Raw genomic sequence first — 25,340 nt, 5'->3', positions numbered from 1 at the left:
CTAAGTGTCTGATGTCTCATTGTTTTGTATTTTCTAAGATTCCACCTGTACCTATTCTGAACGTATCATCCCTCAGGGTCTGTTAAAATGTTTTCTAGCAGCTATATATCTAAATCTAAATATATAAATCTCTTTAAATGAACAATTTCACTGAGATTTCTTTTCCATAAATATGAGCTCTTATTTCACCTTCATACAAAATGATATTCAGCTCTACTTATTCCTGCCATCTGCTATTGTTACCCACAAAACCAAATGGCGCTGCAACACTGAATAGTCTATAGAAGGTTTACTTGGATCGAAACACTCTGGAGAAATCCAAAGGAGATATGAGACTTGGCCTCCTTCATTAGTGTTGTTGAGCCCTCCCCAGTACATGCATAATTCCAATATGACTTAAATTATTGATAAATAACCCAAGAAAATGTTGCATGGGCTACATAGAGTAGAGAAAACAGGAGAGACACATGGTGTATGAATGTATTATCTGATATTTAAGTCTGCTTGTTTATCATTTAGAGTGAGGCACTGGTAGGTTGGTTATGCCAAATAACTTGCAAAATGGAGCGATGTCCTTAACAAAAAAAAAAAAAAAAGTGTCAAGGAAGAGCCCTAGTCGAGGCAATTCACATCCTCATAGGGAAAGTATTAGGTCATATTTCTTAACACAATAGACTTTCAGATATTCAATTAAAAACACTACTTAATTTTTCCACCTTGATATAAGGCTGAAAATGTTACTTAAAACTAATTATACTCATCAAATTGAATGCCAAAAAGAGTTAAAATTAAGAGTATATAGTGGACATTTAGGTTGCTTCCATTAGGAAAATGTGTATGTATGTGCATAGATTATAATTAGAAAGAAATAAGAATTGAGACTCTTGATATTCATTTCCATATATTTACTGTAATTATTTGAAGAGCATGAGGTTATCAATGCATTTCTTTTTCACATACATAAAATTAATAAATTTTCCAAAATTAAAAAAAAAGAGTATATAATGGATATTTTCATTCACTCTTCAACATGCATTCCACCCCAGGCAATGTCTAGGAGAGAGCTCCCAGCTGGTACACGTTAGCATCTCAAGGAATAATGTGTATACCAGCAATTTTGCCACCACCTGGAAGCTTGTTAAAATTACAGTCTCTTTGTCTGTCCCCGCAGACCTACTGAATCAGAGTCTGCATTTTAGCAAGCTCTGTTATGTAATTCATATGCACATGAAATTTCGAGAAGCAGGGCCCTACCATACCAGGGTCTCCTATGTGGATTTCAGGGGAGCCTGAGACATTGCTAGCACCATCCCATGGAGACTAGGGTCGCAGACCAGTCACTCCTGACATAAGTAGCTTTGAATACATTTTCCACTTTGCCAGATGAATATTAAAGTTTTATATGTCATGAAGTTTAGAAAAGTTTTGGTTGGAAAATACTTGTTTGAGCTAACAAGTTTACCCCATGACTCCTTCCAGAGATTAGTTTAGGAATGGACACAAAATCCAACTTCAGTCATTGAGGTGTGAGGTGAAGTCCTTCCCGGGAGTGGGGGAAGTTCTGGGAAAACCGTACTATTCCTAGGATTCCCAAAAGAGAGACACTCTCTTACTCTTTTGGTCATTGCTGCACCAGGAGGCTATGCCTGGCACTGCTGATTGTGCTAACGCCCTGAGTTTTATCCTTCATTCTTCAGTTGGCTTCATGCCGACACTGATGACGGCAAAGCAGAGACTGAAAAAAACTCTGTCCTTGATGACACTGCTGAGCCACAGAACCAACCAACCCTGGAGCCCACGTGATCACTGTGTTTCTTGTTATATGAGGTACCATTAATACTTTCAACCTACCCAATCCCTCACTCAAGTTTCCGGGAATGCAAGTTCCCAATGGAAACTCTCGGAGGAGTGGCGTTGAAATGAGCTTCGGTAACTCCTCCTGGCACATCATTCATTCTTAGAAGTGTTGGCTGGATGAATGAATAATGGCACAGATGCAGAGAATTATAGTTGTCTTCCAAAACATCTACAATTACCCTAAATTCAATTTTGTTTTTACCTCTTCTCTTTTTGAAAGCTACCAAAGCTCATTAATAAATTACTGTTGCTTAGAAGTCCATGTCATACACTCACATAATTTACCTGCCACATTAAATTTTTATATGTCTCCCCCCAATGTCCCTAATTATACAGCATGAGGACATACATGTGAGATTTGTTGAATAACACAAAGAAAAATACATCCACTACCGTATCATACCACTCCAAACCATGGATCCATGCAGTATATTTTTCCACCTTTTCAGGGGTATTTGCACAGCCACCAGGTAAGTTCCCTCATACAGGAAAAGGAAGTTGTTGGAGGCCTTATGATCAGTTAAATCATCTCCCAAAAGAGGTCCCCTGCTCATGGTAAAGGCCATTTGCCTTTAGTGGGCAGAGAGGTGGGGGGGAGGATGTTGCAGGATGAGGTCAGAGGGCCCCCTACTTGTTTCCCTAAGTGAATGACACAGGGATAGAGCACATTCACATCACTGACATTTCTTATTGCACTTGAGTTCATTCAGATGGAAGAGGTGTTCAGATAGGAAAGGAACGACAGACAGGCAGGGTCCCCGTTCTAGGTGGTAATTAGGTGTCAAGTCACCTCCCTGAGCTCCAGTTACCTCATTTGCACGATGCTGCATTCAACAGTTCTCAGCCCTAGCTGCACATCAGAATCACCTGAGGATTTTAAAAAAGATTGTTGGATACCATCAGCAAAAATTCTGATTTAGTTGGTCTGGGTGGGGAGGTAGGGAATGTAACACTTCTCTCTAGTAAATCAAATGGGCAGCCATGACTGAGAACTGGGAGACTAGATACTTTTAGGTTTCTTCCTAACCTGAACTATGATTGTCCTGGAACTCCTTAGTTGTGTTCAGACAGATACTCTTTTCTCATGCATGGAGAATGCTGCCTAAGTCTCACATGCCAGTCCCAGCCTGCTCTGCCTCCTCTTATATCTATTTTCAGGCCAACAAAACAGTATTTGGTAGTAGCCATAGAGAAAGGGATATAATATGCTGTACAGCACCTAAAGGAAAAAAGGAGGATATATGTAGGGTGGTTCTGAAGCCCGTTGAATTATCTTATTTCCAGCTCATGAATCGGGACGTGGTTTGGTCTCCGTACCCAGATTTCCTCTTTCCCATCACCTTGGTCCAGCATCCACAAAGGGCATGGGACCAGTTTCAAGAGAGAACAGATGAGACTGCACAGCCAGATAAAGATAAATCTAGTTTAACCCCAAATGCAAACTACTCAAAATACACATTCCACCAGCTACTGGGCTGTAGTAAAGTATAATTTTATTGGAAAAAAGTGGACTTCTGGTTATGACATGGATTATACAGACTACATATAACCCCAGTTAAAAAAACAAAAAATACTAACCAAGCAACTTCAATGCATCTTGGTACTGTAAATCACAGAGGGATGACACCAGTAGCAACCTTTCACTGTGCCCTGGTTAAATTACAGCTGCCAGTATCTGGATCTCTGTGCCTATGAGCTTTTTCCAAAATAGAAGACTGCCTATGCTTAGCCCAAAGTGCATAGACTGAACATTCTCCTCAACGAGGGACTCTCAGAAATTTCCATACAAATAATCCAGTTTCCTGGCTCTTGGGGTCTGATCAAACCATGTGTTCTGTACAGTCTCCCAGAGTATAGGCTTCCACAAGCTTAGGCTTCAGTGGCCACTATGGTACCTGGCTTCGTAACACAGGTACCATATTGTTTCTTCCCTTCCCTGGGACACTTCTTATTCTACCCTAATGGTGTGCCCTGCACTTGATAAACACAATTCTTGCTCTTGAATCCTATCTCAGGCTCTGCTTCTGGGAGAATCCAACCTAAGACAACACTATTGTCAGCTTTCAAGGTGCTCAACGAGAACTGGGCAGTATATCTGTTTTGGGGGCCGGTGTGGAGAGACAGCCAAAAAATAAAAGCAATAGTAAATGAGGAAATCATATAGTAGGAAAAGTAGAGCTAAGTAAGTGTGCATGGAAGGAGTGAGGGTGGTCAGGAAGACAGAATACAGTACAGATGGTCCCTGACTGTAAACATAAAATAAAAATAAACATTTAATGCATCCATATGGCTTTCACACCTCTTTTCATGGTGTCAGACAGGTCACATTTCAAGTCATTATCTAGAATTATGTACTAGCTATGTTTAGAAAGATCTGTGATAGTTTACAAGTGAAAATGAAATGCCAATTATCTATTGAAGTTGAACATATGCATAGCCTATGACCTAGGAATTCAACTCTTAGGTCTGTATGCAACAGAAATGCACACATGTGAGCACCAAAGACACATACAAGAATGGTTGCAGCAGGGTTATTTGTAATAACCCCAAATTGGAAACAACCCAAATGTCCATCCATTAATAAGAACAGACAAAATGTTGTATATATAATCTAATAACGTGATACATACAAGGACACAACATAAAGCAATGGAAATGGACAAAATATTGCTATACATCGCAACATGGATAAATCTCACAAACGTCATGCAGAGGACAAAAAGGCAGACACAAAAGATTATAGTGCAGAATCCATTTATGTAAAGGTTTTTTTTAAAATGATAAAACGAATTTATCTGTTAGAAGTCTGAAGAGTAGTTCTATTTGGTGAGAGGAAGGTGGTAGAGAAGGAGCTGGAGCTCAAAAGGAGGCACGTGAGATACTGATAAAGTATTATTTCTTGATGTGGGTAGTAATCGAATGGGAAGATTCGATTTGTGAGAAGTCATAGAGCTCTACCCATAATGATTTGTGTATCTTTCTGTTACACACCTTAATAAAAACATTTATATCCAAGAATCACAAGTTGATAGAAAATTAGTTATAAACATGTAAACAGTTACATCCCTTTTTGCCACCAGGAAAAAAAATGCAATGCCAAATAAGATATTTAGAAATAAAATAAAGCAGACTTCCCATACAGGAAGCAGTGACAGTAGCTTTTCCTATATATATAAGCTGAGTGATTACATCTAAAATATTTGACTTCAAATATTGCAGTAGCTAAATATGAAAAGAAAAGCAATCTCTATAACTTAGGTCTAAAAGGTAATATAGATGAAAACAAACTGAACTGGAAACAGAAATTATGTGTTAGAGACCACGGAAGCATAATCCTAACATTTATCAAGTACTTAACTATTTGCCAAACATTATTTTCATTTTATATTAATTAATACAATAATTTTATAAGGTAGTTGTTATCGTTATACCCATTTGACAGAACATGAAACTGAGCCTCAATTTGACAGAATGTGAAACTGAGACTCAATAAGGTTAAATAATTTTCTCATGTTCTCACAGCTAGAAGATGGCAGGGTAGTATTTGACCTCAGACCTGAATGACTCTTAACCCATTATACACATCAGTGGGTAAAGTTGGTCCAGTAATTACACCCCTCTAAGCCTTAGTCTCCTCCTCTATAAAATGGGAGGTTCCTCCCAGATTTGCTTTGAGTAGCAAAGAACTAGTGGTTGTATTCATCGTTGATATTAGTAAGGGCAGGTTAAGTCAACTGCAGATAAATTCTTTTCCAGAGCTGACTTCAGCAAAAATGGTAGCCTCAGTGACAAGACTCTCAAATCAGCAGTGTTCCTCAATTTGCCTGATCAGAAAAAGGAGCAAAGACAAAGCTTTGTTAACTAATACACTTTCCTGAATTTACTCTGAACTTACTCAGAGCAGGAGCCTGGGAAACTGTTTTTATACCAATTTTTCCCCCACCCATATGGTGATTTTTCTACTCTTATGATCAGTAAAGGTTATGAAGCAATACTCTATATCCCAAAAGATTTAGATAAGCTTCTCAAGGAGACTCTTTTTATATGGACTCAAGTCATACAGAAAAATTAAATCATGATTCAACAAGTGCTTTTCTGCAGGGATCTATCACAGGACCTAGTCAGGACCTAGGTAACTTGCTTTCTGGTAATTTAATAGTGGGATAAAGCTTGAAAAATCTAACGGGTATAAACTTGCAATTAGTAGATAAATAAGTCCAGGAGATCTAATGCACAGCATAGCGATTATAGTCAACAATACTGTATTATAAATTTCCAAGCGGCTAAGAGACTAGGTCTTAATTATTATCACCACAAAAAGGAAATGATGATTATGTGATGTGAGAGGTGTTTTAACTAATGCTATGGTGGTACTCATATTACAATATATAAATGTATAAAAATCCACACAGTGTACATCTTAAACATACACAGTGTTATATGTCAATTATATCTCAATAAAAAAAGATCTAGAGAATGAACATGCCATTTAGAATCTTTCTTTTAAAGGAGTCTTAAGCAAGTTATTTTTAGAAGGTGCTACGCTCCCATCAATACATGGTTTAACATTCTAAACGCTCGTGGTTAAAGTCAGAGCCCTATTTTTTTAATGCACGAGAGGAGGAAGGAAGTTTCCATTTTGCGTTCAAAGGTTAAAAGACAGGATTATTCAGGAAAGATCTGAAAAGTAGGTTCTGTCAATATTTTTTCTAGAAAAGTACACAAACACTTCTACTTGAAGTCCCTGGTTAAGAAGATAATTTTGCAAAATTTCCAATACATATGATGTGATTTCCTGCTGAGGCTGATGTTATCTAATATAATATTTCAGAACTTCAGGAGTTCAGAGGCTAGGGATAAGATGAGGTATGACAGCACGTTGAAAGGGTTCCAAAGACAAAATCTGACAAAATTTGCCTGTTTCACAATTTTATAGCTGTCTCCTGCCAATCCTGGAAACCCTGCCTAGGGACAGCATTAGGGAAATTTGCCAAGCCAGCTTAGTAGAGAACGTTCTAGAGGTACCTCTTGCATAACAACTAAAAATGAGTTTGAATATGTGCAGAGTAGCAATACCCAGTATAAAAAAAAAAACACAGTAAAAGACAAGAGAGAGTGGGCAACAGGTAGAGGAAAATTGGTTCTCATGAGTGACTCTGGTAGTTCTCAAGAAAAATGATCAAAGTTGCAAAAGATTTCAACAAGCCTGAGGGGTAGTCCTATGATCAAGAATAGGGTATGTGTAGACACAGGTGTGGCGGAGAGGAATCTCTTGAGAAGAAAACATAATTTGTTTGCTTGGAAATGGTGACAGGGCAGGAACAAAAAAGAAAAACTGCCTCTCCTGCAGGCTCTACGCAGCTCAGTTAGTGCAATGTCACAACTTGAGAGCACAGTGTTTGCGTTGGCAGACAGGCATAAAGGGTATGAATGGATGAACACCAGCCTTTAGAAGTCATTTCACTCTGCCTCTGAGATGGGGTGTGGTGTATAATAATCAGTATAATAATTTGCTATCATAATTAGTATGTTGGCGACAAGTAAAACGTTTTAGGAGTATCTGCCTTTATTAAATCCTCCCAAGTAACCCTGAAGAATAAATCACTCTGCATCTCTTAATTTTATGACATACGATATTTCATAATTAAAACAAGTTCTTCTAAAAGGTGCAGTCACCAACCCCTACTTCCCGACACAAGAACGGTACACCTGAATGTGCTTCATCATGGATGACTGTGGGCTTTCCGTATTAACGCCCAAGATGATGACCTCTAGCTCCATTATGGTCTGGAGCTCCTGCCAAAGTGCTAAGTCCAAGGTGAGCAGGACTCTGCCAGGAATGGTTTGGACTAGGTTAGGACGAGTGGAAGTCGGGCAGGTCCAAAAGAAGCAAGAGGCCAAAAGTGGTTAAATCAAATTAAACTTTTTTTTTTTTTTTTGCGGTACGCGGGCCTCTCACTGTTGTGGCCTCTCCCGTTGCGGAGCACAGGCTCCGGACGCGCAGGCTCAGCGGCCATGGCTCACGGGCCCAGCCGCTCTGCGGCATGTGGAATTTTCCCCACCAGGGCACGAACCCGTGTCCCCTGCATCGGCAGGCGGACTCTCAACCACTGCGCCACCAGGGAAGTCCCAAATTAAACTTTAAGTGAGCCATATTGTTCCGGGTAAACAAACATTCAGTTTGAATGACAGTTATCCTCTTTCCACATCCTAAAATGCTATTAATAATTAATGAAGCAGTATCAAAATGAGCATAAGATACTTCTCTATAGAAAATTTTCTCATCCAAAGCCACCTTATAAGGGAGAAATGATCTTGCGAAAATACACCTGTTTATCTTTGGAAAGAAAGTATTCTTGAAAATAGTATTACCCTGCTATGGAAAAGAAAAAGCACTATACTCGTTATTTCCAAATTCAGGCCACTTCTCTTTGTAGAGAAGACACACTTTTAAAATAGCAGGTGTTTCTAGAAAACCCATATATTTAATTTATATCCACTCGTTCAGTTGCAAGCACAATCAAAACTCTTTCAAAATTGTGTTTAAATAGATGCATTTTAAAAAGCACAGAGAATGAATCTCACTGCCAGATTTTTATTCCAGTACATGGGACACACAAATGTGCAACATATAAACAACATAGAATTTCCTGGCACTCCCTTGCCTTCAATTGTGTAAAGAACTCATAAAGGGAAATGTAAGTCCAATGGAGCTTTAATGTCCCTATATTTAATCTTCTATTAAGCAGAACTCCACAAGGAAAAAGATAGCAAAAAGATACAGTACAAGTGCACTTAAATCCACTCACCACATTATAGACTATAAAAAATTAAAATACATTATGTATTAGATTATGCACAGCGTAGTCAAGGGTATCAGTCAACTGACCTGATAATTCAATAAACTATTTAGCAGTTTTCCAACTAAATAAACGCTTTGGGTCAGCTGCATGCTCGAGCTATTTATCATCACCAATCTACTTAGCAGAAAGCCACCAAAGTACTGCTGTCACTTTGGCACTTCTGGAGGAAGAGCTATCATGTTGATAGGTTTTAGTTTAAAAGGGAGGTTTTTTTTATGAGATTATAAATATTGATTTCACAAACAGATTCAGAGCAGTTTATGAGCTTGTGTAGGTAATACCAACCTTTTCATTTATATCACTGAGTTAGATTTCAGTGGGGATGCAGACACCCAGGATTTTTCAGGCAAATCATGAAAAACTCTTTGGGCAGTAATAATGTGGAGGTTCTTTTTTCTTTCTTCTAGAAGAGCTCATGTGTTTTGACAATTCGAATGACAAATCGCAGCTTAAGAGACCAGAGTTCTAAAATATTTTTTCTTTCTATGGAGCTAACCACACACTCATCCAGAGAGAAGGTTTCTTTTCAGCTAAAGCATCCAATGAATATAACTTGACAATCCACAGGAGGGTGTACCAGGGGCTGGAATGAGTTACAAAAGTACAAAGACACCCTTTGCCCTCAGAAAGACCTCATGTTCTAAAGAGACGCAAAGGAGGAGAATGATTAAGTACATGCAGGTATACTAACATTTACATAGTATATGCATAATATAGATATACACATAAGAAAGTTCTTTCTTTTTTTTTTTTTTTACAAAAAGTATGTTAGACTCAATATGCCATATACTGAATTTTCCTCATGCACAGGTATTAAAGATATGTACCTCTCTTACTGCTATAATTTGGTTACATTTTTTTGTAAGCTCTTACTTATGGGTGAATGGATGAGAGAGGATTAATCCGGTTCCAAAAATAGAAAAATAAATCTAGACCTAAAAACCAATTGGAAAGGAGACCGATAACCTAAGGCCAGTAGTAAAATTGAACTTTAAAAAACAGCCTCAGTGGGTGTAGCTCTCACTAGATCATATTTCCAGCTTAGGGAAACAAATAGTGAGCTCTTCTAAAGAAGAATTACCATAAATAATAGAAGCTGAGGAATATTTCCTAAATCACGAAGATTCCTGACAACCCAATTTATATTCAGATGAATTAAGAAAATATGGATATCTTCAACAATTTCACTATATAACACACACACACAAAGGGGATTCTACCATGTATAAGAGCAAATACATAATGAAGTCCACAGATAGCTTTCCACAAATATACTTACAGGTAAAAGTGTGCTTTCTTTAGCAAAGGAAGGGCTCTGGGGACAATTTCCTTTAAATTTAGGATTTTTTACAATAGCATTTTTCCTTGACATTCACAGACTTACAAGTGAGACGGAGGGCTTATGAGTTACTGTCTTGATCAATTAACTTATGTTAAAATGTAAAGTATGGATTGGGGTGAAGTTTTCCAATTCAAGTTTAAGCCACATACATTCTAGATACCTGAAACCTCTTTACATCAGAATATATGCTACACTAAATTTGATTTCTGATAATCAAATCCCAGGATTCACTTCTGAGCATCACAACACATGTCTTTGGAATGCTACAATTTCCTTCCCGAACTCAAAAGCTAGAAACAGCTCCTGCAGACAAACCCACCCTTGCTTAGTTTTCACATATGGCATTTATCTAAATTAGTCTTGAACTTGGGCTTAATTTCCAGCATGTACTACTTCTTAAGGTTACAAGTTTTATATGTCAATTAAGTGTTTAGAACAAGTTTTCTTTAAGTCATAACAGGCTTACAAGTACGCTTATCTTACGCATACTCTCAAACTTGATAGACACATTTCCATGCATTTGCCTATACACACTGAGAATACAGTTTTAGCGTCTGTGCTCCAATGAAGTCCTTTTACTCACTTGATAATTTCCTAGTTCATAAAATTAGCATATTAAAATTAGTGTTTAACGCTAGTGCTATAAAGGCTTAGGTTTCATTGGTGTTGAGGAGAGAGAAGAATTTTCATACATTATTTATAACTATAAATGCTTAGTAGTCATTTCCCTTTTGAAATGCCTGGAAAATCCCCTAGGGAAGGTCAAATAGCCTTCATACCTTCATATGAGTATTCATTTGAAAGTTCTTCTGACCATCAACCTGTATTATTCCTTTCTTCATACTGAAGAGGCTTCTCTCCTCAGACTCTCTCTGCTCTGATTATTTCCCTCCTGTTTTCATTAATCATATCCCACTTTTCCCTTCCCCAAACTACTGTGATGTTGATTTTACAATCCTCTGCATCATTTTTTTCCCAAAATGCTTTATATCTGCTTTGAAGGAAGAAACCAGGGTCATCACTTTATCCCACGTAACCTTAAAAAACAAGACCCGCCTAATACTATGCCCTGTCTTGGAACATAAATATTTTTTGCCAGTATGATAATTTTTCATTTTCAGTGAGTTATGTGTCTTTTATCAAAATTTAGGAAAAAAACCAGCTAGAGATGTCAGTCTTGAAATGACAAATGGTATCTACATACAAGCAGTACTAGATACGCTATTCAAATTAATTAACAACGGATGCGTGGATTTCCCTTCCATTAAACAACCTGTATAGAAAGGCTAATCAAAATGGAGTTAAGAGGGCAGAAATGAACACAATAGAATTAGGAATAGAAGCCTGTGTAGCTATTTTCTTAAAAGTTTCGGAGTCACAAAGAATCTATAGACCCATATAAGACACAATTCACCTCTCTAAGAATAAAGAACTTTTCACAATCATCATTTTGTACTCCACCTATTGGATTGATTAAAATGTATATATCAGTCCTAATATAATAACAGTATGCAATCATGGCAGAAATTTTAGTTCTTTATTATAATTCTTAATTAAATCTTAGACTCCATTATGTAGGTAAGGCCAACTGAAATACTCTAATCAACTTTGATTGCTTAAGATAGCAATTTTATTAGATATCTACATGGAAGAGTATCCTTTAGGGTTCCATTGATGAAAACAGTTTTGACCTTGGGGGAAAAGGTAGAGAAATAGCTCAGAAGAGACATGAAGAGCTGTGGAAACATTGATAAGATTAGGAACAAAGAAAATTAGTATGAAGAGTTAGGTGTGGGAAAATTAGAACACCATTTTTGGAGTATGTGGACGAGACCACTAATGGTATCTACAGCCATAAAGTAATTGACATTCTCCCAACATTATGACACACACACACACACACACCTTTCATAATATCATGATTAATCAAATGACATTTCAAGGTAATTTAAAAACCAACTGGATTTAATTTTTGTAAACATTATTATTTCTAATATTACCAAGTCGTTCTCGGCATTGCCTAGAAGTGGGCAAGGCTTCTCTTCCTAATTCTATTATATTAATTTGTACCCTCTTATCCACTCTTCTGAGCTTGTATTAACTTTTTGCGAGCTACTAATAACAAGATGATGACTTCAATTTCAACAGGAAATAATAAAGGAGATACTTTGTCAGCTTTGTATCTGTTGCTTCATGCACTTTACCTGATTCTTGAGATCCAGTTTGGGACACGGGCGACCTCCATTGTACGGTTTTTCTTTCAGCCATTTGGATCGAATTCTCACTCCAACACAAGATGAACTGCAAGACCCCCAACTAGACCAATCACTTAACTTGCAATCAAATGGACAGGGGATGACACATTCTTCTTGAATATAACCTGAAAGAAAAAGATTTAAAAGAATGGAGGAAAGTGTGATCAAAATATACTAATCAAGCTTACTTTCTGTTTCTATTATCACAGATCAGACTGCCTAACAATACTGCTGCAGAGGTTTCAATAAACAGACAAAAGATGTCAGAGACAGATACATATGATTATTTCTGCATTCCAAATCTGTGCCATCTTTCTCCTTCACAGACAATTCTGGGATTGAGGAAGCAGGGAAAAGTGCACAGTAAGTCCTGCTTTCTAATAAAAAGAAATTAAGAAAGAAGAAATGACGCAGCTCAGGGCTAATGGTGATACCATCTCCCTCCAATGGACCTACAATTCCCTGTCTGGGAATAGAGAGCATAATAGAGTCAATCTTAGTGCCTGTGATCTGCAAGGCTTTCACAAAGATTCCTTTTTTAAAATAAAGCAAGATTATTTTTTTAATTGAAGTATAGTTGATTTACAATGTTGTACAGCAAAGTGACTGAGTTATATGTGTATATATATATATATATATATATATATATACACACACATTCTTTTTTAAATATTCTTTTCCATTATGGTTTATCTCAGGAGATAGGATACAGTTTCCTGTGCTATACAGTAGGACCTTGTTGTTTATCCATTCTGAATGTAATAGTTTGCATCTACCAACTGTAAACTCCCTGTACATCCCTCTCCCCCTCCCCCTTGGCAACCACAAGTCTGATCTCTATGTCTGTGAGTCTGTTTCTGTTTTGTAGATAGGTTCATTTGTGCCATATTTTAGATTCCACAGATAAGTGATACCATATGGTATTTCTCTTTCTCTGAGTTACTTCACTTAGTATGAAAATCTCTAGCTGCATCCATGTTGCTGCAAATGGCATTATTTCATTCTTTTTTATGGCTGAGCTGTATTCTACTGTAGATATGTACCACATCTTCTTTATCCATTCATCTGTTGATGGACATTTATGTTGTTTCCATGTCTTGGCTACTGTAAATAGTGCAGCAATGAACATTGGGGTGCACGTATCTTTTCGAAGTATGGATTTCTCCACATATATGCCCAAAAGTGGGATTGCTGGATCATACGGTAGTTCTATATTTAGTTTTCTGAGGAACCTCCATACTGTTTTCCATAGTGACTGCACCTACTTACATTCCCACTAACAGTGTAGGAGGTTTCCCTTTTCTCCGCACCCTCTCTAGCATTTGTTACTTGTAGACTTTTTGATGATGGTCATTCTGACCAGTGTGAGGTGGTACCTCTTTATAGTTTTGATTTGCATTTCTCTAATCATTAGTGATGTTGAGCATATTTTTATGTGCCTACTGGCCATCTGTATGGCTTCTTTGGACATCACAAAGAAAGATCTTGATTCTCACTTCTGTGTAGTGTGACTTAGAGGTGGGAGGAGGACAAAGAGTGGACCACAGACTAGGAAGAGCAGGATATTATCGAAAGAAGAAAGAGGAATAGTGAAAAGTTGTATATGAGATATTGGACTGGAATCAAGAGGTGTGGGTTGAAATACAGATGCAGATGTTCTGGCTTTGCTAGCTCTTGCTCCTGTCCTCAGCCCACTTCTTGCTACAGTCTTTCTCTGGATGGTTAACTGTCACCTCCACCGATCACTACCAAACACGTATTTCCAATTCCCATCTTTTTACTAATTTCTATGCCACCTACTGATCCACTCTAACTGGGTGCCCAAATACCCCCAAATTCAACATGTCTAAAACTGAGGCCACCAGTTTCCTCCTAAAACATTCTGATTCTCTTATATTCCTCACCTTAATTAACTGCAACATATCTGACTCCTGTACACTGGTGTATGAGTGTATAATCTCTTCCCTTTGAGTTTGGGCAAGACCTGTGAATATGATAGGAAGTCAGCCCATGATTAGGTTATGGTATGTGGCAAAGGGGAAGGGAATGCACAGATACTATTAACATGCCAAATCATTGATTGTGAGTTAATCAAAAGGGAGATGGCCCTGGCTGGGCCTGAATTAATCAGGTAAAAACCCTTAAAAGAGAGACTGGGCCATTTTTGTGGAGAAGGAAACTCTCCTGCTGGCCTTGAAGAAGCAAACAGCCATGCCATAAAATGCCTATGGTGTGGCCACAGGGTAGGGGACTGCAAGCAGCCTCTAGGGCCTGAGGGCAGCCCTTGGCTGTTAGCTAGTAAGAAAACAGGGGTCTCAGCCTTATAGGTGCATGAAGAGGAATTCTGCCAACAATTCCAAGGGAGATTGGAAGAGGAGCTTTCCCCAGTCACACCTCTGCTGAGACCTGACTCTTGGTTCACATCTTGGTTATAGCCTGGTGAGACTCTTAAGCAGAGAATTTAGAGAGGCCATGGCTGTACTCTCAACTCATGGAAACAGTGAGATAATAAATGTTTTGAATGGCTAGGTCGACAGTAATTTGTTATGCAGCAATTTAAAACTAGCAAATTATCCAAAGTAAAAACAATCTCACAGTTATCTTAGACCAGCCTTCACCATTTTACACATATATTAATGGGTGTAATAAGCTCTTATGCGGAAGCATCACTCTATAATTCTTTTGCTCGTCCCTGGTTCAAGACCGTACTCTTTCTGGCCCAGAATACTGAAATATTCTCTCCACTAGGCTCCCTCTCTCCTAATCATTCTCTTTTGGTATTGGTTAGTCACTCTGAGGAAAAAGTTACTTTTCTAGAATAAATGATCATTTACACTATCCCTTTTAAACCCTTTGCTGATTCTCTATTGCCTTGAAAATAAAGTGACCACCACTTTGCAAAAACTGTAAGATTCTTTATAAGAGGCTCTAAACAAGGGTTTTCAACTTTGGCTGTAAAATATGTTCCCATTGCCCAGGATATACTATGGACTAATTCAACCAAATCTCAGAGGACGGGACCTAGGCAATGGTAGTTTTCAAAGATCCCCAGAGAATTCTAATGTGTAATCAAGTCCAAGAACCACCTCCCTAACTTGTTTTCCTCCTTCCCTTCCCCCTCCTATATCTTGAAATCTTTGCACATAGACTACTTCATCTTCTGCAATAATATTTATGCCTTTCCTCATGAAAAACTCTGCCCTTTCTCTATCCAGTTTAGCCTTCATTACTACAATGACTCTCTGGCCAGTAGACCATCTGGCCCCGTTGCTCCTTCTGCCATGCCGGTCTGGCAAAACTTCAGAGCTAGATTGGTCCAGCTGTTTCCCTACTCTGTTCTGAATGCTGGAAATCAAGTGGAGACTAAGGCACTGCTAATGCCACACACTGCCTGGTGATTCTTCTGAGCTTTCTTCTCACTCCCATTCCACTTCACAGCTTTTTCAAACCTTCTCTACCTATCTTCAAACTTCTTAGATCTCACCTCTTCTTTCCCAGAAAAAAATAGAAAGAAATGAATAAGAAGAACTCCTTCAATTTCCTATGAATGTATCTGTACGAATTTCCATATTCTTTTTCTATCTTCATATCATGATGGAAAAGGCACTCATTTTCTTATATAAGGTCCATTTTCACCACTTGCTATCTCTCCAAGCTCTCTCACTCTCTCTCATTTTATAGTTATATTTCTCTTACATTAATAGTAGAATGACTTTACAGTATCTAAATAATACTCATTGACAAGAGAGAGTACATCAAACACCTAAGTCACCAGGAAGGATCTTTCTAAGGTTGAAAAAACAAAGGTCTATTTGAGATTGTTAAAAATTCTCTATTGTTTACCATAGTTACAATTCTACAGTCCTTTCTAAGGAGGTTTGACAGTTAATTCAGTATTAGGTATATAATAAATGCTAACTATAGGATTAAATATAGGCCACAGGCATTACTTAGTTTTACAGAGAAACTGAGTCACAAAATGATTCCATTTGCTACTGAATGAAAACAGCAGGACTAGTAATTAAGCAGAATTAACTCTCACGGTGTAAATGCTTCAAATATGAAATTTCAGGAGACTTCATATAAATAACTTATAAATATCTGAGGGCCTATTTAGATCCTATTTTAAAGCAGAATTTGAATCAGATGGCCTTTTAATTTAATGAGATTTTAAATCATTTTCATATATACTTGCATATTGATGGATTTTAATTAGAGAGCCTCTTAGCAATACTGTTTTCTTTTTATTCCCTATGATAAGACATAAACCCAGAGGATCTCTATGAAAGTCAAGGTCATAAATTCAGTGAGTATAAAATAATTCTGAAATTCAACAGGTCTAAGTAACAGTGACATTTATTTTTCAGAAAAGTTATTTTCATGCTAGAGTATACCCCAAAGGAAAGCCCATAGTGAGAACCATTAATAACTGCATATTCCTATACCTATCTCATAATGGAAAGGATCAGTTCTACCCACATACTTAATACTTACAACTGTTGGAAGCAGAGTATGACCAAATGTGACTACCTACGAGGTTAACCTCCCATAAGAGAATTCCAATTCCTGACTATGGAAACTTCACTAATGTTTTAAAAACTCATTTACATAAAATATACCACAGACTAGCTGAACTGGCAACATTCAGAAATCTAAATCTAGCTTCAATGAAAGAAGCAATTTTCCTACTGAAAATATTTGATGCTCTAATTTATATGCAGAATACACTGCTTGGACCATCATATTACTTAGCCTGGGGATGCTTTCATGTTCTATTTTAGTTATCTGTATGCATATGAAATTCAGTAGGAAGTAGTCATTACAGAATTATCAATAAAGAATGCATCCAACATGGTGATTCTGTAAGCCATATACATTGTACATAGTAGGTGTTCAAAAAGGATCTGCTGATATTATAGATGAAGATGAACTAAATAGAATCCACTAATAGAGTCTCTATGTTATAACTGGAGGAATTCATTGAATGACTTACACCCAACAGGGCTGAAGCCCAGGAACCTGGCTTCAGTCTATATAACTAACCCCCAAATATTGCTCCAATAGACGTAGGTGAAAACACTGCTCTCTTAACACAGTGGTCTCATTGCTAAAACCACTTCCCAGGATAGTACCTGCTGTGCATTTTTTTCTCTGGCATTCAAGTACTAACATCTCCCCGCTCCCCTGCTCCTCCCCCTGCCCCAGTAAGATCTTGTTTTGGAAGACGTGAAAGGAGATATTGATGACATTAAGCCTGAGGAAATAACCTAGGTTAATTTACTTATATTTTCCTACTGTGTAAAGTAATGGCAAACTCCTCCTAGACAGTGAATGTTCTATTTACTGACACTTTGCTGAAATAATGAAAACATACTACCAAAAATAAAATCAGGAAAAGATAAAGAAAATGCTGATCACCTCCTTCCCTAGTTCAAAGTGAAGATCTGGGAGAACTTTGTGAGTTAAAATGATATCATGTCTTCATTTGTCAATATTTAAAGATTTATTATTTTAATTTATACATTTTAGTTCTACTATTTATCTAGTAATATGTACTATACTTAAAAGTATCTGATGACTTAAGTCAGAGTGGTTTAAAGTAGATATCCTTTAGGAGAGGTGGGGAAAGTATGGGGGCTGATGTTTTGATATTGTCACAAGAAAGAATTTGAGAAATTAGACCAATACTTTGCCATTGTTCTCAAGGGAAACACTAACTGTTAAATATTTATTTAAAATCTCAATCCATTAGTGTGTGGCTATGTAGTGCAAACTCAATAAGGTTGCCAGCTTGCTTTGGTGAATTTATATTTTGGCCTGGGAATACCACTTATGAACAGCAGTTACATTCTTTCAAAGATACAGTCTTTCAAAGATGGGTCCAACCTTATTTAGGCTTCTGTGGGGCCTGAGAGGGGAGAGCTAGAAAGCACCTTAGTTATCATTATCTCTTCCTTTAAATTTTTGAATTAAAAGAATATTTTTGAAAATACTCCCTACTCGTAGAAAAATACCTTTACTACATATATAAGAACGCATCAGCAAAGCCTCTCGAATATTAACCATTATAAAATGATGGTTATGGTATTGCAGATAACAAAATACCTTATTTGGGACCCACAACCTAATCAGATACCTGAATACAGCTGAATGAGAAGTTACACAAAGTTCAAATAGTCACATTAAGGAGAAAGTTTTCCTGGATTCCTTAAAACTCAAATATTTCACAGCATAATTATGTATTAAAGTTTATTACATCTACCAGAAAAAATCATCTAAGTGTCAACCGGTTTTCTTAATTAACAATATAATTTACTGGTGAACTTTTAGATCATGAGCTATTCAACGTCATCAAGGCCAAAAGCTTCATTTTATAGACTGGTCAGAATTAGAAAGGGATCTTGAATCCAGACTTGACGGAGATACAGAGCTCACTATCAAGTAGAAAAAAATCATTATTATGACCTCAGAATGTTCTCTTTAGTGCTGGAGTGACAAAGTAGATAATCAACCCTGGCCTTAAAGAAATTCGTATTTTGCTAGAGAGCAGTCTTATAAATAAGAAAAAAAACATGGTATATAATAAATGACATATTAAATGATACAAATACTATATACAAATTACACAACAATCTGAGGTAACAAATGGATTCTGGCTTCAATTTTCTAAGTATTTCATGTGAAAATATTTATTGGCAAATTTTTGCAGTAGACACAGGCTTTTGACTAATTGCTTAACCTGGTTCACTTGCTCTAACTAAATGTATCAGTGTCAATTTAATCAATCAACCAAATCATATAAAGAACTGATCTTTTAAATTGAATTGGCCAGGCAATTTAATCAAGAAGGTATCTGCAGCTGTTCATATAGACAGTTTCAGCATTTACAGCCTCGTGTCTGGTTCCTCCAGGCAGACAAGAGATATTTTGCTCTTAGAAGATATTAAGGATGTTAGGGACAAATGAGATGCTAGACACAGAATCATTTGAACCGTTCAATTAGGACTGTATGTATCAGTTTTTAGCATTACTGCAAATAAATGCTGTTAAAATTTAAGTGACTGAACGCTTTAAGCACATAATAAACTTGGCATTTGAAACACTACAAAGATGCATATTGTTGACAACATAATATTACTGGGTAATTTGTATAACTGTGGCTGCAAGAGCCTGTATTAAGTGCTCTCATGATATCTCCTTGCCCTGAGAAAAATCTTGACTTAAATTACAACAGACATTCTATAGTTTATATTTCCTTCCAAAGTTCTGAAAGCTGATCTCAGAGCATGTCTGAGTCAGCGCTATTCTCCTCACGTTGTCAGTGCTATTCTCCAAATACTTTAGGTTTTCTCCTGAACACGTGGTATGACTACACTTCCCTGCCCCTGGAAATTAGGTGTGATCTTCTTACTTGCTTTAGCCAATGAAATGTGAGAAGTGAAGTGTGTCACTTCTAGGTGGCAGCTTTAAGAGCCCGAGTGTAACTTGCCCCCCTCTTTCTTTCTCTGTACCACAGGGTCCAAAAATGTGTCAGATAGTGGCTGCCCCATCCTGGAGTGAAGAAGAAACCCAGCCAACGCAGGATGGACATGGATACTGAATGATCTTGTTGGCTTTCAACAGCTGAGATTTTGAAGTTGTTTGTTTCATTTGTTCCCATACTACAACCTATCTTATCCTAATGCATCAGCCTTGGCGTAGGAAAGTGTATCTTCAGAAGACAAAGTAAAAAGCCGCATGGAACAAATATTTAGAATACTTTGAGAATCTATATATAATGTCCTGAGAAAACAAGATTAAGCTATATAAGCAGTTAGCACAGTCTGAATGGCAGCACTAACCATTGAGAATGTGACTTTGCAAAAGTTGAACCTATATATATTTCAGGAAAATGTATACTTTATTATTTTAAAAAAGCTAGTGATATGAATTATAAATCAAGGTCTGAACTTATGTGATCTGAAATAAAATATTAAACCTCAATTGTTCTGTTTACTCATGTGAAAATAGAAATGTATAATACGTGTCCTTTTTAACTCCCTTTAATACTGTAAGGTCAAAAATTATAGTAAGTAGGAGTCTGTGGAAAAATTAACATACAATATAAGTGGCATACTAGTATTTTACCACTACTAAAAGCTATATAGCAAGGTAAAAATGCTTTTTCTTAGTCTGTTTTTCATGCTAGTGATAGAAAATATAATTCTGTAAAGATGCTTAAGCAGAAAAATTATAGGGTAATAATTTTCAAATTTGGGTGCCATTTCTCATTCCAGATTATTTCCATGATAATTAAAGGCTAGGATGACATTGACAAAATGAGTGATTCTGTATTGGATCGGTAAATCAGTTGTGTTTTGAGTCCATCTCTGTCTTTCCAAGTCTGCTGCCACCAGCCAAGGCCAGATGCTCATTATCTTTCACCTGGACTATTATAATGGCCCCTTAACTGGACTCCAGGTGCCCAGTCTCTTCTAATCCATTACATGTCTGATCAGCTGCCATATTAATGGTCCATAAGTACAGCTCTAAATAGATCATAGCCTAACTTAAAATAAATAATCTCTAAAGCATGGCAGAATTATGATAAAACGAAAGACATACAGAAGGCAATCTAGGCAGGAGAGATCCTACAAATTAAATTAAGAAGACGAGCGTGAACCCCAAATGTTCACAAGTCAACAGAGGAATCTTCTGTGCAGGAATTGAGGTTGGGGAGAAGTAAAAAATTGGCTGTTGGGTGGATCCACATTGGGAGGTCATGCTGGAGGGCTTAAAGAGTTAAGAATTCTGATCATTAATTCAGGTGTGCTATTGGATTGAAGAAAAGACAGCATGAAAACAGGGCACCTTCTCAAGAGATGACTGGAAAATTCACATGTAAAGTAACAAAAGCCTTAGGCTAAAAGACCACTAAGTGTAATTTTATATATATATATATAGAATATTTATAAATATATAAATATTATATATAAATATATTAAATGTAATATATATTGTTAACATAATGAAACATGGTAGAATATTACTTATAATTAACTAGCTCTGACATGTACGCATGGCTAATATACTGTCTAAATAAAATAGACTATTCAAAATGACCAATGAAGCAGCTCTTTAAATAGCAGCTTCATTTCCTGTTAAGACAGGTTTAATATAACTAATTCTAACAACCAGCAATGGCCAGTTTATGAGCAGGTAGATACTTCTAAGTGTCCCATGGGATTCAGAAATATATGCACTTAGAAGAAAAGTGTTTGTCCTTTTGCTCCATCTCAAAGGTCCCTAGAGGAAGCTCTGACCTGAATCCAGACATTATATTGGAATAAAATGGATTTATTATCTACCTGCTTATTTACTTTCTTGTTTATATATTTCTTTTGAGACCCAAAGTTCAAAATTGGGGGATTTCATATGAAAATAAAGATTTCTGGCTTCTCTTGAAAAGTGGAGCATCTGTGAACACTGGGTCCTCATTCTAGCCTGTCAACCATTGGCTAGAACCAAGAAGTCAGGCCTCTTCAGATAAAATATGCCTTTGCCGTCCACTGCAGTCTCTTAGGTGATCATTTAAATTTCTAAACTAAGTATTTCTCCCCCAACTAAAGCAAAGCAAAAACCCAATTCATAATTCCAATATAAAGCAAGGCCTCTTGTATTGTAGGAAAAGGCGGAAGATACAGAGATCTGCCAGTCAGGGCTCCCCCGCTACTCATCACATGAAGGGAGCTAGGAGGAGTCTATCTAGAAAGCTCCACCTTAGAAAAGGCCCATGCAAGAGACAGGTCCTGAAGTTTAAGCTTCATTGTGTGGATTGAGTTCTATTGCCATCAGTACCCTGAATATTACGAACACCAGCATTTAAACATAATTCCTAAAGGTGGCAACAAGAGACATCAAAAATACCTACAACAGCAAGAATACCTAGAAAGAGGTAGACGAAGGCATCCTCCATTCAGAGACAACCTCCTCCAAGCCCTGGAGCACAGAACAAAGCTCATCAAGTGATAAGGTGTGCACGGAACAAACTGCAGGATGAAACTCCAATTATTATTTCTTTTTAAATATTAAATCCTGTCTTCTTGGTCAGTACATTAGTCCTTATACCTTACATTTTTATGTAGAAGCCATATTCTTTCTTTTTTTAACTTTTTATTTTATGTTGGAGTATAGTTGATTAACAATGTTGCGTTAGCTTCAGGTGTACAGCAAAGTGATTCAGTTTTATTTATTTATTTATATATTTTTTTTTTGGCCACACCATGCAGCATGCGGGATCTTAGTTCCCCGACCAGGGATCGAACCCATGTCCCCTGCACTGGGAGCACAGAGTCTTAACCACTGAACCACCAGGGAAGTCCCGAAACTCCAATTATTTTTTATTTGCTGGAATGTTGGGTCATCCAGACAATAATTTGTATTCATGAACAACGAAATAAGTTGTTACTATAAATTCTGAATTATGGATTACGTGACCAAGCAAATTTACCTCCAAAAGTTTGCTTTCACCAAAGAACTGCATCTTTCACTGAGCTAATGCAGAAATCAATGTACTGGAATGAATGCACAGCACATTAACTCCTTGCAATTACTGTAAAAACCTTTGAAATATCACCAAGGTGTAAAATTAAATAGGGCTCCCAGCCTTGATTTATACTGCATGCTGCTGCTAACGGTGAACTTGTTTCACTTACCAATAAATTCGTTTCCTAATGGATTGTGCATTGGCCAATCCACAGACTTACATTTAGGCTTCCCTTGTCTTCTGTAGACAAACGGATAACTTATGATTTAATTTAATTATATTTAATGATATAACTGCTAAATGAACAAAAGAAGAGGCAGGGGAGGGGGAGATGTTTAATTTTAATTAATTTTCTGAAATTGAAATAGTCAACAATCTTCTAGCTGAAGTAATCATGTCAAGGAACTGTGGATAATTCCAATTCACAAAGAGAGAGGGCCTTTTAAATCAGGAAAAAGTCTGAAGAGCGACCAGGAGTATCTCTCGGACGAGAGAACAAAAAGCGACAGAAGAAGAGCGTTTATTCGTTTCCTGGGGCTGTCATAACAAATTGTCACAAACATGGTGGCTTAAAACAGCAAAAAGTATTCTCTCATAGTTCTGGAGGTTGGAAGTATGAAATTAAGCTATTGGTAGGGCTGTGTTCCCTTCGAAGTCTATGGGAGAAAATCCTTCCTTGTCCTTCCAGTTTCTGGTGGTTCCTCACGTTCCTTGGCTTATGGGAGCGCACCTCCAACTGCTGTCTTCTCTTCACAAGGTAGTCTTTCCTGTGTGCCTCTGTGTCTCAAATCTCCCTCTCCTTTCTCTTACAAGGACACCAGTCATTGGATTTAGAGCCCATCCTAAATCCAGGACGATCAAATCCTAAGTTCCCTAACTTAATTATATCTGCAAACACCTTGTTTGAAAATAAGGTCACATTCACAGGTACTGGAGGACTTTAACACATCTTTTGGGGGCAAAATTCAACCTACTAGAGAGAGGAATGAAGACTATGATAAGGAAGATGATATAACATATGGATGAGAATTTGGCCTTTAATATCATGCCTTCCTAGGCTCATACCCCATTTTAACAAGAGCTACCTAAATCCTCTAAGCTTCACTTTCATCATCTATAACAAAGATTGGCCAGCTGTGGCTTTCAGGTCAAATCCAAATGGCCTCTTTTTGTAAATACAGTTTTGTTGGAATAACGTCACAGTCATTTGTTCAAGTGTTGTCTACGGCGACTTTTCCACTGAAACAGCAGAGGTGACTAGCTGTGACACAGATAGTATGACCCACAAAGTTGAAAACATTTATCATCTGGACCTTCATAAAAATGTTTGCAACATCTGATTTATAAAATGGTAATAGTAATAGTACCCGCTGCATAAGATTATTATGAGGATCAAATGAGAGCACCAAACAGTGCTGACCACACGGCAAGCACTCAGTTTCTATAAGATAGGAACAGTGCCATGTTGGATAACAGCATGAGCTTAAAAAATGAGAAGGAATTAATTTCAAAATCAACCAGGACACTTCTATTAGTGGCTTTAATTTGCAGCTGTCACTGAACCCCTTCAAGCCTCAACTTTTTCGTCTGCAAAATGGTGGTAATTATTACACCTACTTCAGAGAATTGCTTTGTGCATTAGAGGGTCTGGAACAAGGGGTTAACCATTGCTGCTGCTATTCTTATTTGCAAAGAAAAGGTATAACATCATCTTCAGCACATCAAATGGGGATGGGCGGTAGGAAGATAGTCCCAGCTTGAGAAATCCCCTATAGGAGAAGATCCAACATCTTGTCGCACGAATGCTGCTTTCACATCAAGACCCAGACCTCTATTGCACAGAGGGATGGGGAGAGTGTGCATGTGAATTTTTGTCTATTTGTTGATCAAATAAATAGAATAGGTAATGATTATCTTTTGGTACATGTCAATAGTCCCATGTTAATTATAACAGGCATATTTAAAATACTGAACAGAGCTTGAAGGCCACTAGAGACTGAGGCAACGTTAACAGGACCTTAAGGAAAAACACATTGAACTCATTACCATCTCCAGTCCTAACCAATCATGTTCCTCCTTCTGAGTTCCCCATCCTACTCCTATATTAAAGTCCTATCTCTTGAAATGACTTAGAGGGACTTCCATAAACTGTTGCTTCCACGTCTCTCCATTATGAAACTCTGTCCATTTACAATGTTCAACATGTGGTAATAATTTCAAAAAGTAGAGATATAATTCAGGAAACACGGAAAACAGCTTCTTTTGTTTTATTTCATGCTCTACACAACCATCTTAGCTTTATATGGATGTCTTTACAATCATCAACATATCAACAGAGACTATGGCTGTGTATCTTTAGAATATAACTCTGGTCCAGGAAAGGGCTGAATTATTCCATCTGGAGTTAAAATGCACTGCACTCATCCTTCTAATGCCCCAAAAGATGATTCAGAAAAAGAGATAAGATAAAATCCTCAAGTCTTATCATTTAAGAGAAT

The 25,340-nt window shown here is 37.3% G+C and overlaps 1 protein-coding gene across 1 annotated transcript in view; it reads right to left on the bottom strand.

The window, feature by feature from the left end:
* Positions 1–25,340, bottom strand: part of THSD7B (thrombospondin type 1 domain containing 7B) — a 909,478-nt gene that overhangs the window by 196,740 nt on the left and 687,398 nt on the right. Inside the window, exon 15 of the mRNA XM_049711955.1 lies at positions 12,267–12,442. Within this exon, the coding sequence (XP_049567912.1) occupies positions 12,267–12,442 (176 nt within the window). The remainder of the gene's footprint in view (positions 1–12,266; positions 12,443–25,340) is intronic.

Source organism: Orcinus orca, chromosome 7 (genome assembly GCF_937001465.1).
Source record: "Orcinus orca chromosome 7, mOrcOrc1.1, whole genome shotgun sequence".
Taxonomy (NCBI): Eukaryota; Metazoa; Chordata; class Mammalia; order Artiodactyla; family Delphinidae; genus Orcinus; species Orcinus orca.
Note: the sequence above shows the minus strand (reverse complement) of the source record. Positions and strands in the feature narration are given on the sequence as shown.